At 39.3% G+C, this 16,506-nt stretch overlaps 3 protein-coding genes across 4 annotated transcripts in view; 1 reads left to right on the top strand and 2 right to left on the bottom strand.

Moving 5' to 3' along the window:
* tspan15 (tetraspanin 15) overlaps window positions 1-424 on the bottom strand; it is a 32,628-nt gene extending 32,204 nt beyond the window's left edge. The window contains exon 1 of one of the 2 annotated variants that reach the window (XM_020589928.1): window positions 232-424. In XM_020589928.1, the coding sequence (XP_020445584.1) occupies window positions 232-321 (90 nt within the window). In that variant the 5' untranslated portion in view covers window positions 322-424. The remainder of the gene's footprint in view (window positions 1-231) is intronic. The other variant, XM_020589927.1, reaches the window with a different exon arrangement.
* A 3,909-nt stretch (window positions 425-4,333) lies between these two features.
* tacr2 (tachykinin receptor 2) lies at window positions 4,334-12,706 on the top strand. Its single transcript, XM_020589817.1, has 8 exons — window positions 4,334-4,535; window positions 5,464-5,610; window positions 6,193-6,488; window positions 8,579-8,773; window positions 10,036-10,186; window positions 10,307-10,426; window positions 10,515-10,591; window positions 10,669-12,706. The coding sequence occupies exons 2-8, from the start codon at window positions 5,479-5,481 to the stop codon at window positions 10,991-10,993; spliced, it is 1,296 nt and encodes a 431-aa protein (XP_020445473.1). The 5' UTR covers window positions 4,334-4,535; window positions 5,464-5,478; the 3' UTR covers window positions 10,994-12,706.
* Window positions 12,707-13,926: 1,220 nt separating this feature from the next.
* The window catches only part of LOC109954510 (hexokinase-1-like), a 21,044-nt gene continuing 18,464 nt past the window's right edge, over window positions 13,927-16,506 (bottom strand). The window contains exons 21-22 of the mRNA XM_020589884.1: window positions 16,404-16,503; window positions 13,927-15,307 (exon numbers count right to left, since the gene is read on the bottom strand). Of these exons, the coding sequence (XP_020445540.1) occupies window positions 15,160-15,307; window positions 16,404-16,503 (248 nt within the window). The 3' untranslated portion in view covers window positions 13,927-15,159. The remainder of the gene's footprint in view (window positions 15,308-16,403; window positions 16,504-16,506) is intronic.

Here is a 16,506-nt window from a genome sequence, read left to right as displayed (position 1 = left end):
GTACAACACCTGTTACTCCAAAGCTGAACAACTTAAGTGTAATTTGAAATGGGGATAAAGATTTGCCTCAGTCTTTTATCGTCATAACAAAGAATATTTTTCCAAGGAGTACATCAGTTTACACAGTCCCAGTAACAGCACACAACCCGTCCCCCCCCTCTCCAGCCGGAATATCGCAGCAAACACAGCGCGCTCTTCTTTTTAACAAACCACAACCGTGGCGGTACTCACCCACCAGACGACGGCATAGAAGAACAAGGTGAATTTGAAACACGCATAGGAACATTTGTGACAGAAACGGGGCCCGTCATTGTCTGTCATCGTGTCTGACACAAGACAAGTGAGTTCAGCGGATCCCTGTGCTGTTGTTGACAGTCCACTTCCGCGTTGTGATAGTAAGCACACCTGGAGCGCGCGCGCGCGCGCGCAGAAATGTGGAGTGGGTGTACCCTATGGGAGATTTTCAGGATGAAATTAGTTGGAAATTTGACCGAGGGGGAGTTTTACATTATAACATTTTGATACATTTACTGATACTTTTTTCAAATGATTGATTGGTTAGATTAAACATAATAGTTTTTGATCACTGAATACCAATATCCATTTTGAATGCGTTGAAAACCCTCTGACCAGTGGCGTAGCCAAGAAATTTTGGATCATTACACTTCCTCCTCGTTTCCTTTTTTGACCAGCTACAGACAGCTTATTGTAGGTCTGGCTGAAAAGTAAGCCATTAGATTGCTGGCCAACAAAGCAGCATATAAACAGTGCTACTACATTGTATAATACTGACGACACTTCCTTTAATTACTACAAAGTTTCACATATATCCCATTGAATTACCGTACCTTGAAGTATGGAATCAGGAATGTGTCACTCTATAAATTATTAAGATGTACAAACTATAATGACATTAAATACAGTAACTATTTTTGAATATTTTTGTTGTAGACATCTGCTCCAAAACTTGATTTAATGTGGAGAGGTGCTGTCAAAGACTCCTGTGTCCCAGGCTGACACTGGCAGCAGATTTTCAATTATTTCTGCATGATCAGTAGATTTTGTTACATAAGATACATAAGATGCCCTTGTGCAACCCTCCGCCAATGTAGCTCAGCTATGATGCCAGTGTCAGCTGGGACTGGCTCCAGCCCCCAGGCAACTCTCTTCATGATAAGTAGAATAGATAATGGATGGATAAAAAGTAGCTACCACAGACTTTATAGACTAAACACTAACTTAAAACCATATTAGTCTATGCTCAAGGCATGTACTTGTGCCCCCTTCTGGTGAAGTTTAGTACAGAGACATACACAATAAGACATCACAGTTGTGTTGTGTCCTAAAGAAGGATAGAACCAACTAGACAACACTCAGAAAGAGCAAACTTCCACTAAGGCAGACCAGTGTCCCTATAATGCCATTACACCTAAAAGTAATATTCAGTGGCCATGAAAATCTACCCCTAGCTTTTGGAGTCACATTAATATTAATATTAATTTCAAAGTTATTGAAGAAAAACGACATTTCATCAATGGCGATTTTCTTCAGGATCTAGCACAGCAACTGTTGAAGGTGTGTTGAAATCGCTGACCCTTTAACGAGTCAGCACAGTTTCAGCAAAAATTTGGTGTTAGTAACAAGTCTAAAGCATTATTTGCCCTCATAGTGCCTGTGGCCAGCCATTAGTGTGTGCAGTGTGTCCAGCACCACTGGTTCTAGTCGAGTCTTATCAGCAGCAGTTTAGCTGGGTTATTCCTTATTTATCACATCCAGCTTATCTTAACTTCCACAAGCAAAAGACCTTGGGCTGACAGTGCAAAATAAATCAAACCTGAACTGTTTCATGTTTTATCAGACATGCTCTTAATTTGCATTTTGAGACTGGCAAAACAGGTTAAGTGAAAATAGTCTTTAATTGTCTGTCAGTGACATTTCCTGGGAACACAGACTACTGACTACTGATTATGTGTAAAACATTCATGCATGTCAGTGGTTAGACTTTGTGGTGTGGTCAGGTGGTGCAAGTTTAAACAGAAGATGTGAGGAAATGTGAGTTGATTCAGCCATTTGTCTTTGTCGACGCTGGTCAGGAGTCATCATCAGTTCTGGACCCTGGATAGTCACCACTTGCCATTCTCCCCCCATGGTGCCTCGTGCTCACATTCACTCAGGGGACCACACATCTTAAGAACAGTTACAACAACTTAGTAGAAACTTTACATTCCCCTGCTTGTACCCTTCAGCATGCCCTTCACTATGCCCTGGTGGCCAATAGGCATTTGCGAGCATGTGAAAGTAAACATGCAGTGTATAATGTACACACACAAAGACAGAATGAGTTCAGTTGAAGTCAACAGACTTTATACTTTAAGTCAACCGCTGTTCTTTTCTGTGCAAACACATGTAAAAACATGCAGCAGATTTCTCCTGGGCGGTAAAAGAAAGCAGCCGAAAAGTATTAAATAACAGACAACAGGTGAGAATAAAAGCAACAAAAACTACTGTAGAAGAAAAGACAGATACAAATAAAGTAACTGCTATGACCAAACATCAGAAATGTGCACATTGTTGAAGCACAACAGGTATGAACATCCTTAGTGGCACCTTATGGTTAGTGATAAGGATAAAGCGTACAGTACATATTTATATTAACTCTTAAACACACATAGACTCACATACTGCACAGAACAACAGGGCACACAGACATGGACCTGAACTACACACAGACATTTTAATCATTTATTTAATGCTCACATAAGATCAGAGCACTGAGTCATCCCTGTTTTAGATGCCACAGCTCTAACTAACAGCATGCAGCGGCTTCTCCAATTGTGTGACTGCCAGAAACAGAAAACACTGAGCTGTACTTTGTGCAAGTGTTTCATCCTTCAGGATCAGCCCCAGTTTTCAATGCTGCAATTAGTTCACCATAAGATGAGAATTTTCAGCCTGTGGTGAACAGTCAGTAGGTTTCAAAATTACAAATATCACTCAGTGGAACATCTTTTTGCTTTGTGATCTCCATTAAAATGATAATGAATGTTGATATTGTGCAGATTATAAATAGTGTAGAAAACATCAAGTACAGCCTTTAAAAGCTCTGCATCGACTACATCATCTGGGAGGACACTGCTCAAACACAACCACCTGGAGAAACAGGAAACTTGCTAATGAAGAAACTCTCACCTTTAGCACCAGGCCCCCATGGATGCTTAGCAATAAGGTTTGACTTTTTCAGCCACATCACAAAAACAGCCCCACCAGGAGAACAATCTGAATGGAACCAAAATTTATAGTGCATCTACATCCACATGTCACAAATGAAAGGAAACCCAACATAAAGTGTCTTAGTGAGGTGCTGGAGCACCAGGTGCCACCAGAACAGTTTCAGTGCACATTGGCACTGATTCTGCAAGTCTGGAGTGATGAACCCCATTCTTCCAAAAGATATTCCCTTTATTTGGTCTTTTGATGCTCGTGGTGAAGATATTATCTAACACGCTGCTCCAAATTTTTTATACCTGGGTTGAGATCTGCTGATTGTGAAGGCCGCAGCATATGATTCACATCATCATCCCACCACTCAGTGACCCCTTGTGCCCTATGGATGGGGGAACTGTCATCTTGGAAAAACACTCATTTATTCAGGGTTTTCTCTTAGTGAGTCACCTGAATGGATAATGAAAGTGTATGTATAATCATAGCTTCAAAGAGCTCTTCATTCCCTTTGCAACAGCCAAGTGCCACAAAGGGTTGACCCTGAAAGTGCTACACATCACCCATCTTTGTGTGTCTTCTGTATGCTGTATAAAAAAGAAATAGAAGATAGATAATGAATTGTTTATGGGCAATTTCCCGGGAGACCACCACAAAAGTGCTTTAAATTTCAGGGGAGCTGGAAATTGATTACTTCTGTAGCAGCAGAGATTGGAGATGTGGCTCTCCTTTTTCCTTTCGATCCATTCTTAATACAGCTTTCTCATCTCACTGATTTGGTCTCTATTTCACTCACACTCTATTAATCTTTCCTTTGTTTTAGATGGATTCGTGCACAGCCAACACATTCTTTCATTTGCGGCCAGCGCCCCTCCTTCCCTTTCAGTATTTGAATTTCCACACATTTTGTTTTATATAAACACATTAACAGCTATTTTCACAGCATTTTTACAGCTCGTGCAGTGGCCAGGACCACAGCTGTTCGCCTTCTTTCCGCCAGTCATACCTGTTTCTCCCTTTATCCCTCTCTTTTTCTTTGTGCGCGTTGGCACGGGTCCATGCGCACAGTCGTGCGTCCCCATCACTCTCAGCAGGCTGTGCCATAATCAGGTAGTTACGCATGGAGAGAGAGAGACAGAGTGCGCACGTGTGTGTTTGTGTGCAAGAGAGAGAGAGAGTAGAGATGTCTTGATGGATTACTGTATGAAGCTATTTGTCCATTACGCAGGAGGAGTCTTTTTTTTTTTTACACATTATCAACTATGGATTGAACAAACTGATGTTAAAACTGACGACTCAACGGCGTAAATAGAGAGGTAAGCCAGTTGAAAGTCATAACCTGACAGAGATTTTGCTTAACATTTGTAGCGAACATCTTCCTCTGGTGCCGTTTCGTGCACTGGTTTATCACTTGTGCTATGCGCAGCCAAATCAGCCCGTTACTGTGTGTGTGTGTGTGTCTGCCAAATGTCTGGACCGTACGCGTGCTGGTTTATAATTCATTCTACTTCATAACAGTTAAAGCCACTTTTTGATGAAATGTGAGCTAAAACTAAGTTCTAATAGCTTTGTTAAACGTAGGAAATTGGCTATTTAAACTAGCACGTGTTGCTGCAACATTAGACTTTTAGGAAACGCTAAAACTTCACTCAGTAGTGATATCGTACTCGACTAGAGCCAAATGCGTTCACAGTGAAACTGAATAGGCTACTAGAAGTGATTACCTCAAATTCATAATTATTTCATGGTTCAAAACCTTGTAGAACAAAAGCACTTGGCTCAATAAAAAATCACGCTCAAAACGTTTTGAGAACACAGTACAGCTACGGTCAGTATAGTACCTGCATGGTTGCTGTCTCTTGCCCACAGGCATCAAAGAAACGTTATATAGCGTAGTATAAGTGCATAAAACATTTTTTTATCTTTGCCACTAAGAATGCACAGCAGATGGATTTAATCTATCTATCTATCTATCTATCTATCTATCTGTCAGTCAAGTCATTATGACGCTTGTTTTCTAAGGTCCAGTTGACTGAGTGTTATAAAATCACTACAACAATAATGAGGAAACTAATCAATTTTCATTCATAAATTCCACCTACGCTACCAGTTAAACGTTTGGACACATTTTCCCATTCGGCTCAATGACCTTAAATTTTCAAGGCATGAGGGGAACCTAGGTTTCTAAGATGAACGAACTTAAGATTTACAGTGTACAGTTAAACACAGAGTTTATGTCACCAGGTGAAGAGGGAGAGAATGGACGCGAGTCTTGCGCAACAGACCGAACTAACCATGGAGGTCACTTCATTGCCGTTATCAGCGACAACCGAGTGGCTGGAGGATGGAAATGAGACGACGGGGAATCAGTTCCAGCAGCCTGGCTGGCAGGTGGGAGAAAAACAACACAGTCCCAAATGAAACACACTGAAGTCAGAGCCAGCTCAGACTTATATCCAGCAGAGCCTGAAAGCATTTGATGCAAAATTTGATAAGAGACTGAAAGAAAGGAGAAATATTGAATGAATGAAACAGTGGATTTGATATTAACACTCAATAAATTAAATATAATCAAACTAACAAACAAAAAACACGATGCTTTTACAAATTAGATGTTTGAAAAATCTAGCCTTAGGGTAATATAGTCCTCAAGATGCTGAACAATATACAAACCTTTTGGTGACATCAATAATTAGAAACTCAAGTAGTCAAACAAATACAGTAACATTCAGTTCATTTGATTGGCCAGTGACTTTGTTATGTACCTCTTTCATAAAGACAAACCTAGTTATGTCAGATCCACAGATAGTGTGTTTATGGAGTTTAATGTATGACTTTTATTTGTTAGACAATTTACTGTTTTGATTGTCCTGCTGCCCTCTGAATTTGCTGACAATAACAGTGTATTTTTATTTATTTATTTTTTTCTATCCTCTCCTCTCCACCCCCCCCCACCCCACCCCCTTCTCTCAGGTGGCTCTGTGGGCTATAGCCTACTTACTCATTATCCTGGTGTCCATCGCTGGGAACATCACAGTGATCTGGATTATTCTTGCTCACAGACGCATGCGCACTGTAACCAACTACTTCATCGTCAACCTGGCCTTCTCTGACGTTTCCATGGCAACCTTCAACACTCTTTTTAACTTTGTATACGCACTTCACAACGACTGGTACTTTGGCCTGGGATACTGCCGCTTTCAGAACTTCTTCCCCATCACTGCCATGTTTTCGTCAATATACTCAATGGCTGCCATCGCAGTGGACAGGTGAGAACCTGCCTTACAAACTGTGCTGACCAAAACTCTAATTTTAACAATTTAATGTTTCTAATCACCTCTAGGAACCAAAACATGCAAGAAACCAAAAACATAACCTTCTTGGCAGAGGTAATAACACCTCTTCACTTTTTGCACATTTTACTGCATTGTAAATTGCATTTTTTCCATTTCAAAATAAATATACAACCCATTAAATTGTGGAAAACTTGAAGGGGCGTGGATACATTCTGAACCAACTGTATATGCTGTAAATTCTGCTCAAGTGATGAATTGGTTGGCAGCTGAAACTTGATCTTCACTTATCAACTAAGGATGTTGAGAAAGTTCCTGCCACCATTTCCAAGTTAGTATTTTTTTTAACTAATCATGGACCATTACTGCTTGATGCCACCAATGCTGCGTGTGATGATGTCACACCAGAGGCATGCAGGAGATGGATACAGCACGGGAGACAATTCTTTCCTTGTTCTATTGTCAGGGAGAAGATCAGGTGTGAGGTGGATAAAAACCTGTGGCCAACGAGGAGCAACATGATGCTCTGTGATTGGTTTCTTTCATGCTCCAGTCCTACTGACAAAACAGCCTAAGAACCTTGAATTAGTGTAAATGGAAAAATAGTTGGACTTCACTAACGTACAGATTTACTTTTGAAATATGAGCTAAAAGATCAAGTGAGGTTTATCTTTTTTGCTAACAAACAATATCGTTGTGCTGTATTTGTAAACAGTTTTGACTAATGCATATGAGAATGATAGTGATGTGAAGAACTGAGCCAAAGCTATTGAGTAATATTGTAATGCTTCCTGAAGCATTAGTGGTGTGTTTGTTCTTAAACTGCTTAACAAATGATATATACAGAACTGAGTTTACACTTTATCATATACAATTGTGCAAATTTCGATAATAAATACTATAAGCCCTTGTTCACTTTTTAGGCTGGAGTTAGCGGCTGTGCTGTTACAGGGGTTTCTAATGTTGTGTTGCCCACCCACATTTAGTACATTCAGTTCGTGTTGACCATAATGTCAACACAAACTGAGCATTATAAACTTAATAAAAACTAGTTTCATTATAGAGCATTTAATTATCGATATGCCGTGATGTACGTGGCATATGGTATGTGTGGCTCAGGACAGATGTGGTGATGAATGAGTCATATGCAGGAATAAGCCCAGTTGTTTAATCTGTTTACATCTCAGTAATCCCTCTTTATTGGAATCATCAGTTGGTGCATGATGACCTGAAATATTCTACCTACCCTTTTGAGGTGGGTCTGATGAGTGAGGCCACTGAAACTGAGAATGAAATGAGAACTGGTTGATGTAAAGCCTTGTGGGAATTATATTTTCCACAGGGAATTATTATAGAGAACATAGAGCTGTTCATTTTCTGCAGTGCAGTATGCCTCTGTAGAGTACACCTCTTTCATTAATTTGATCCCCTGCTCTTAAGCAGATAAAGGTATCAAGTCGACTGAATCTATGTGGTAAATTCACTAATATTTTACTCAAAGCAAAGTATGAGACCAGTGCTCAGTTTTTAAGTGTACGTTTTAATTGGCTTAAAGGTGAAAGGGGGATTATGGAAGAAGGAGCAAGGCCATACAGAGGAAACAAAGAAGAAAACAAGTCTTATGTCTAACTAGCATGAAACTGTGTTCCAGTCTCTTAAACCCTGACAGTTCATAACACTGAACATTCCCAGTCAAGATTCTATATATATTCAAAAAAGACATTTTCTCCTTTCAAAATGTAATTTAATATAAATTCGTACTATACTGAGAAATGTTTTTCATGAGGCTATTTAAAAAGACACTCAGCAAGAACTTGTTAATCACCTTGATGGAAGAGACATTGAACTGTCATTTCACAGCTAATGAATTCAGCAATGAGATTTTTGTTAACAGGACTTGACTTATAACCAAATGTGGTACAGACGTCCACACAGGCAGGAGATTTTAGAGGCACACTGCTTTCTTTATTCCTGAGAATTAAACATCAGATTTATGACTTTCTATCTGTAGATGAAGATTTGCAGAGTATATGTATAATCAATTACACCTTTTCCTTCCTTTTCAGGTACATGGCCATCATCCACCCTCTGAAGCCTCGCCTCTCCTCCACCTCTACAAAGGTCGTGATTGTTCTCATTTGGATTGTAGCATTTGCACTGGCTTTCCCTCAGTGTTACTACAGCGTGACAAGATTTTACTATCCCAGAACTGTGTGTATGGTCGACTGGCCAGATGATTATGGAGGAAAACATCAACTGAGGTGAATGGAAAGGTTAATAATAATAATAATAAAAAAACACTGACAATGAGGACGACACACACATACTTGTGCATATACTTTGTAGTTAAAGACATATAGTCTGGCTGTGTGAGTGATACATTTTACAAAAAGGCATATTTATTATAAAAGCATTTATATGGTGGCAGCAATGACTCATAGATCAGTATATAGCAAAGTACAATGAGCAGTTTTTTTTTTAATTCCATATATACATAAATATATTATTTCATAGATGTGAAGTTTTTTTTTATCTTCCAAAGACTGACAGTTTCTGTATAAGACACCATTGATTAACCACTTAGTAATATTTCTAATTGTAGGCTTAATGACTTTTTTCCCCCACTCCTCAGAATACTGGTTTTTACTCTTTATGCTGCATGCAATCATGTTTGCTCTTGTAAATGTTGACCAGTCAGTACATAGAACTGATATAAAAGTAATGTTAGCTATGTTAGCAGAGGCTACATACAATGACCAGCTACTTTATTAGGTACCCCTGTACAATTGTATGCACTTCAGTGCAACACTTCCACCTTAACGTCTGTGTTTATGAAGCTCAAGATGTTTCAGTTTTTGGGGAGATTGTCATAAATGTATAAATTCAATCATATGTTTATTATTAAGGTCATAGTTGAGGTGTTCCTAATATTCTGACCCTCTCGTGTTTGTAGCTAGGGAGGACAAAAATATAGAGACACATAGAATAAGTTAAAAACAAGACTATAGGTTAAGCGTGAGGCAAAAACTGGTCAAATGAAAAGTATAAAAAGCACATATTTGGGAGGTGGGAGAGTGTATTCAGAGCTCTCATAGCCTGGGGGAAGAAACGTTTGAGGACTTTGATTGAAATGCTTTCATATCTCCTACCAGAGGACAGGAGCTTGAAGAAGCTGTGGAAGGGGTTACTCATGGCTTTAGTGGCTTTGGGGGCACATCATGTCTGAAAAATGTCCTATAATGATGGGAGAAGTATGCACAATAAGCCGAAAATCAGAAATGATCAAACAGTTATAGGGAAACAACACAGATATTTCAGCAATGAGAGGAGTGTCTAAAAATCCCATAAATACTAACAAAAAAAAAACAGATGACATGCAAACAAACAGGCGTATAAACACACTGACAGTGTGTGTGACGGACACACTGACACTGACAATGGTGATGACGCAAGTCCTTAGTCTGTTTTTATTTCCATAATTTTATATGAGTGACCAGTTCTCTCTGTCTTTCTCCCTGTGTAGTTACCAGTTTGCAGTGATTGTGCTGATATACTTGCTCCCTCTGCTGGTGATGCTGGTGACCTACAGTTTGGTCAGCCAATCGCTGTGGGGTGGACACATCCCTGGAGAGGCGTCAGATCATTACCATAGCCAGATTACAGCCAAGAGAAAGGTCACACACTTCTGTTTTTCTAATGTCATAAAGTCTGGAAGTGATGCCATCACAGATACCTGGGCTAAATTTAGCTGACTTGGACTGGAATCACTTTTCTCTTTCTATAATGACCCATAGGTGGTGAAGATGATGGTTGTTGTGGTGGTGACCTTTGCCCTTTGCTGGCTGCCCTACCACATCTACTTCATACTGGGATCAGTTAACATAGACATTTATAAACAACATTACATTCAACAGGTTAGCAGCTGTCTTTCTGTCTGTTATTTCTTTCTCTTAGTGATTTATTTATTTATTCATTTGGCATCATATTTCCTGTCCTTGTCAGGTGTATCTGACCATATTCTGGTTGGCAATGAGTTCGACCATGTACAATCCTATCATTTACTGTTGCCTAAACCAAAGGTAAAATATATAAACTCCTCAAGTTCCACTGTTACCAAAACATGAGGTGGAAAACTAACTGTTCTCTCTGTCTGTAGGTTTCGTGCTGGTTTCCGTCATGCATTTGCTTGGTGCCCTTTCATCAAAGTGTCAGAGGAAGACAAGATGGAACTGCAGCACACACATGCCTTCAGAGTCACCATGACACGAAGCCACAGAAATAGCAGCTCCTATGCACTCACCTCCGTCAAAACAAACAACACCTTCGACACAAACTTGGCTGCCACCAGTGAGCTAAACACAAAGAGAGAGGCTCACGTGAAGCTTAAAAAACACACATCAAAAACATCCAGCACACATGTGGTGAAAAGGCAGGGTGATGCCAAATCATCAGCAGCCAAAGTTATGAAGAACAACCGCTGACAACTGAAGCAAATGATGAGGAGGACATTCTGAATGGGAAGGCACCAGGGGTTTCCTATAGCCAAAGCTGATTAAAATAAAGATGGCAGTAAGAAGCGGCAGGGGAGAGCCTGCTGACTGCCAACCAGAGTGGATCAAACTATTGTGATGGGCATCCATATGGAAAACCAAGGAAAAAGAAAGCCTCTGTTCATTGTACCCTGGACTTGGGACCATCAACTTTTTTTTTTTTTTTGACAAAACTGAATCAATGTATATCAAACTGGTGGATGTTTTGCTATTAATGCCAGAGTGGTCAGCATACTGGACAACAGGAGAGACTTTGTATTCTGGCATTGTTAGTATTTGCAGTAATGTATAAGTCTGAGAATAAATGCACACATCATTTATTTTTTACTTGATCCCACTCCCCTCAGTCCATACACATTAGATTTTATCTGTGGTTACTGGTTTTCTAGTGCAAAGAATAAATGGACAGATGACTGGCATCAGCACTAAGACTTAATATTTTTGTGTACAAATGCTGATGTATGTTTTCTCCTTTTGACTGTCCTGATCAGTGGAACTATTTATGTTTTTTCTTCACCAATCAATGTGTACACAGTGCTAATTAAAGTGAAGTTACGCTCTCTTTATTGGGGAAAAAATATATCTCAGCCTTGTTGATATTCAGAATTAGCACCCAAAGAACAGATTAGCTCTTATAGTCGGTCTGGGTTGTCCATATTGATGACTTTATTGAAAGACTTTATGAAGGTGACAGCTCTGTAAGACCAGATCATGTGATTCTGCTCCAACAGCTCTATGGCATTCAGCATTTGACAGAAATTCAAACAGACAAAATGTACTTCTGAAATGCATGTCTGGTTTGCAGCTGACATATAGATGATCCTGACTGTGACTTTATGTGGGGTGGCAGGACCAACACACTGCCGAGGGCATTCCCTGGAAACAAAAAAGTGTAAAAATGAATATCCACCAGCTCTCAGAGTCAGTGAGGGAGCCACCTCCTGCTTCTAACATACAGGAATGTATTATTATACATTTTGAATGTACATTCATCCTTACATTGACCTTATTTCACAGACTTGGCTGGATCTCCCCCAACATGTACTATCTGTTACTGTACAGTATGTTTTTTTTTTTTAATATCAGTGACATAGTGCACATATGTTACTCATACTGTGTCACTTCACTGGTTCATAAAATATTTTGTATTTTTTATGGCTGGTGTACAGTAGAGTACAGCTCCAACAATGCTGCTAATTAGAAGATGCTGATGTGAAATATAACATTGCCATCTACTGAGTATATTAATGTAAAATTTTCTGAAGATGTAAATATAGAACTTGTGTCTGTTCATTACATTTACATACTGTAGCATGTCAGTGTTAACATTTCAGAAGGCAGCCCTTTTGATTCCTTGTAAAAACATTTCGCCCTTTAAAATGCAGTGACTGTGCAACATCTGTATTTGTTGCTTGCATAAAACATCAGGTCAGGTGTTTGGACCTAAAAGAAAGAGTCAAAAATATGTTTAATAAATGTGACAGTGATAATAAAACGTTGTTGCAAGAAGTTCCCAAACACTTATTTTGTATCCAGCAACAATGGGCCCTTTTCACAGTGATGTCAGTTAACATGACCATTCCAGGGCCAAGGTGTATGACTGTTTCACTGTTTATGTGAAAAACTCTCTCTTTATAAGCTAAACCCCTGAGCACCGTTATTCTTTTTTTCCTTCTTAGTTTTTATCATCTGTAATCCTCTTATTTCCTATTTTAACAGGATAGCTTTCAACCTGTTTTCCTGCTAATTTCTTGTAAATTGCTATCTCATATCATTTCAATCTAAATTTTTGAAAAAGGTTTTGTTGATGTGCACATGACTACTTGACTTTAAACTGTGATAGCCACCATTATGCTTTTGTCAGTAGCTCCAGTGTGGTGGTGTCATGCTGGAGTTTTTAGGTTTTGTGCTGATGCGGAGGAAGTGTAATGCTTGAGAGCACAAACTAATGCAAACACAGGGACTGCACACCAACAAAGAACTGCAACATCAGATTTACACAGGTTTGTTTTTATTTAGTGAATAATCAATAACATTGAACAAATACAGTCTGGGGTTAGTGAATAGACTGAGGTGCCTGTGTTTTTCTGATGGGATTGTTTTGACTGACTTCTGAAGGCAGGGCAGCTTACGACCTGCTGGAGAAAGCAGGTTTTCTTTATCCTGCACTGAGTTGTACCTAGAAATGGAAATTCAGCTAGCTTGCAGTGTCATTGCTGGGCTTTGTTAGTTTTAGCTACTGGTTGGACTGGTGCTAATCTGTGCCCAAAGTTGTGGTTCACAAAGGTTGCAGTAAAAGGTAAAGATCCTTGCACCACAACTATCACTGTACCCTGTTCTACCTGACGAACCTGCACGGTTTTCATTTTGAAAACCACTTGTCAAATAGTCTAGGATTTGTTCCTGTGAGATAAAAAAAAAAAAGACAGCCTAGAGTTAAAAATAAAAACTAAATCTCAAGGAACTGCCAGTGAAATGTATTGTATTGTATTAAATGGAAAAATAAATATTGAATTTTCAAGAATTTAGCTACTTGAATGAACTCTAAAGCAGATCCCCTAAACACCCTCCTGGGGCATTAGGAGCACACGGAGTACAGGAACTGAGAGTATGGAGAAGGTTTAGTTCTAAATGTTTCAAGTTCCCTTAAAGTTTCAGTGACTGTAATAATCTTTGTTGTTTTTCTGGCATCTATGTTAGCACCACATTCCTATTTCCTGGCTGTTGCTACTGTAAGCAAATGTTAGGTTTCATTGAGATGTTTGCCAGCACTTCTTAAAGCTACAGTATGTGGGTTTTTTCAAATATGTTTGTTGTAGAAATATGCTCTAAATCTTGTCTTAATTTGGAGAGGTGCTGTCGAAGCCTCCTCTGACCCAGACTCATTGAAGAGCTCTGGCAGCAGCACAGAGATATTAGCTTCTAAAAGGTTTTGAGCGGGATAGACCTGTCTGGCCAATCAGAGACTTTCAGTTATTTGTACTTGAACAGCAAGTTTTGTTACATTCTCATTTCTTCAGTATTCATAATGACAAACATCTGAAGAGCTTGGCAGTGTGGCAGAACATAGTAGAGGGAGTGAAGGGCGGGGCAGAGTGGGTTGATTTAGAGTTTCATGCTAGCGCTACCTTAAGAAACATACTGTAGCTTTAAGGCAACAACAAACTATCAATAGCTTTATTTAGTACCAGCAGCAGAATTTCTACTTAATGAAAAATACATGTGATGTTTGGACATATTTTTACAGTGGAGTACATTAGAGAAGAATAAGACTGCAATATTAAACCAAAATCTGCAAATCCTTGCAGGAATCCCTCTCTTTTTTCTGCCCTCACTCACAGGACCGGTATCTCTGAGGGGACTTTGATGATGGCTTCAACTTTGTGCATCATTATTGCAACAGTAATATTGTTCAACACCTCCCAATATAAAAATAAAATAAATAGCAACAATGCATGTATAACATATTGTATTATGTCAGGGTAAGATCTTATAAACCTTAAAGCAAAAATATTTATCTCATTACACATGTATATATCACTTCACATGTCTTCTTGTACAGACAGCAAGAAGCCTACAGCAGACAGTAGACACACTTTGGTGACTTTCATTTAAAACAGTTTTTATGTTCCTAGATCTGCTCTACAAGTTGCAAATATCAAAGTTTAAAGTTTTTTTCTGGAATTTTTTAAAATGGTCCCAGAACTGTTGTGCTAGGTTCTATTATAATCGACTGCAGTTACTGGAAGAATCCTTCAGGGGGAGACACAAGACTATCACAGAGTGTATGAAGTTTTTTTTTTCTTCTGTCCTGCACATTTATCACAGGATCTAAAGTTCTTGTTTTATCCCTAAGTTTAAAACCAGAAACCAAAAAATACCAAAACCTGTATTGTATTGGTACAATGGTTAATCAGAACTAATCTAACTACAGCACAGTGGCTGACTTTCTGGTAGTTAAAGCAGCTACTGGAGCTTGATCTGTTGAATGACCGAATTTGATTTGGGAAGAAAAGGAGACAATGGCATGGAAAAGAGTAGAGGACAAGAGTAGAGGAGGAAGTGGAGTGATAACAGCAAGACAGAAGAGATACTTTCTATTTATTGTTCAGCTCTTGTCTCAGTCGGCAGCCCACAGCTGTGATGAGTGCAGCTCCTTTCCCACTGCCGTCCTCTGACAGCAGAAAGTTGACATTACACTTAGGAGCCAGTTCTTTAACTGTCTGGTGCATAATCCCAGAGAAACTAGATGGAGACAAAAGATATGACATGTTATAAAGGGAAGTGAATTTTTTTTTTTTTTACCAAATTAGAAAGAAAAAGAGTTAGTCTAAATGTAACTTTGAGGGGATACAGCACTAACACTTCAGCGGGATCATGGTTTACTGAGGTTGACAAACTCGTCTGTTCCACCTTTAACAGAGTGAACAAAAGTTTGTATGTGCAGGTTTGGGACAGGCAGGACTTTCCTGTCTTAAGGGACTAGAGCTGACATTGATGTAGAACACAGGATGTAGAAAGTATCCATCTGACCACAGGTGTGTCTCTTGTATTTTTCAACTGTCAACCCATCTCATACTTAATTAACTTACAATAGGGCTCAACATAATCTCGCAATCTCTCATACAGGTTTTGCTCAGCGGTGTTAATGGATCATCGGGTTCTGAACATTTGTTACATTCATAGACATAAAATTTACTTCATATCAGACCAGTGCATGCCATCAACAGCTTAACTAAGCAGTGCCATATTTTTTGTTTGTGCACAGTGTATGAAAATGGAAGCCGTCTTATTTTGCCTGGGAATACACACGTACATGTACTGTGGTATGAAGCCACTTGGTAACATACTGTACAACAAAATACAATATGGCTGATCTGAGCAAACAACAAGACTGATAGATCCAGCTTTTTTCTTTCAACAATATGATATCTTTTCAGGCTGTCAGGTGGCACCCCACTGCCGCCAACATCTGTAGTGAGGTTGACTACAGAAGAAACTGCCATGACAAATTTAGTAGCAAACAAAGACCCTTGTCTGTTCAGGTGTAGTGCCCTGCAGCACTTTTCATCTTTGTTGTCCACAACTGGTTGAGCTTGTCTGTTTGTAAATGCTTATCTTCTACATAGTAACTTCTGCCACAGAGGGGGCCATTATTCAAACACAACTGTCATGTAAGCAAAGTGAATGTGTCATCAGCTGAACTTAAAATGCCATTACACTAGTCAGTTCATCTCCTGACTAAATGGCCTGGTCACCACCACATCTCTTCTTGATTTCTTATGCACTTCAGTAGTCAGCCAATAGTTTTGTATGATGGATTACTGATGAATTAACTCACTGTGGATGTAGTTTGTAGAGTGTCCCGTCCACCCCTACAGTGATGTTCAGATGTTCCACTCCTCGGTTCTCTCTGATCTTGTCGACTACAGCTGCCATTCCTG

The sequence above is a fragment of the Monopterus albus genome, unplaced genomic scaffold (genome assembly GCF_001952655.1).
Source record: "Monopterus albus unplaced genomic scaffold, M_albus_1.0 scaffold10.1, whole genome shotgun sequence".
NCBI lineage: Eukaryota > Metazoa > Chordata > Actinopteri > Synbranchiformes > Synbranchidae > Monopterus > Monopterus albus.
The sequence above is the reverse complement of the archived record's forward strand: the minus strand, read 5'-3'. Positions and strand labels throughout refer to the sequence as shown.

Excerpts from the sequence above, each read along its gene's own strand:
- tacr2 (XM_020589817.1), top strand. The coding sequence starts at position 5,479 with ATGGACGCGAGTCTTGCGCAACAGACCGAACTAACCATGGAGGTCACT. Across the intron at positions 10,427-10,514 it reads AACAACATTACATTCAACAG|GTGTATCTGACCATATTCTG; the intron begins GTTAGCAGCTGT and ends TGTCCTTGTCAG. Across the intron at positions 10,592-10,668 it reads TACTGTTGCCTAAACCAAAG|GTTTCGTGCTGGTTTCCGTC; the intron begins GTAAAATATATA and ends CTCTGTCTGTAG.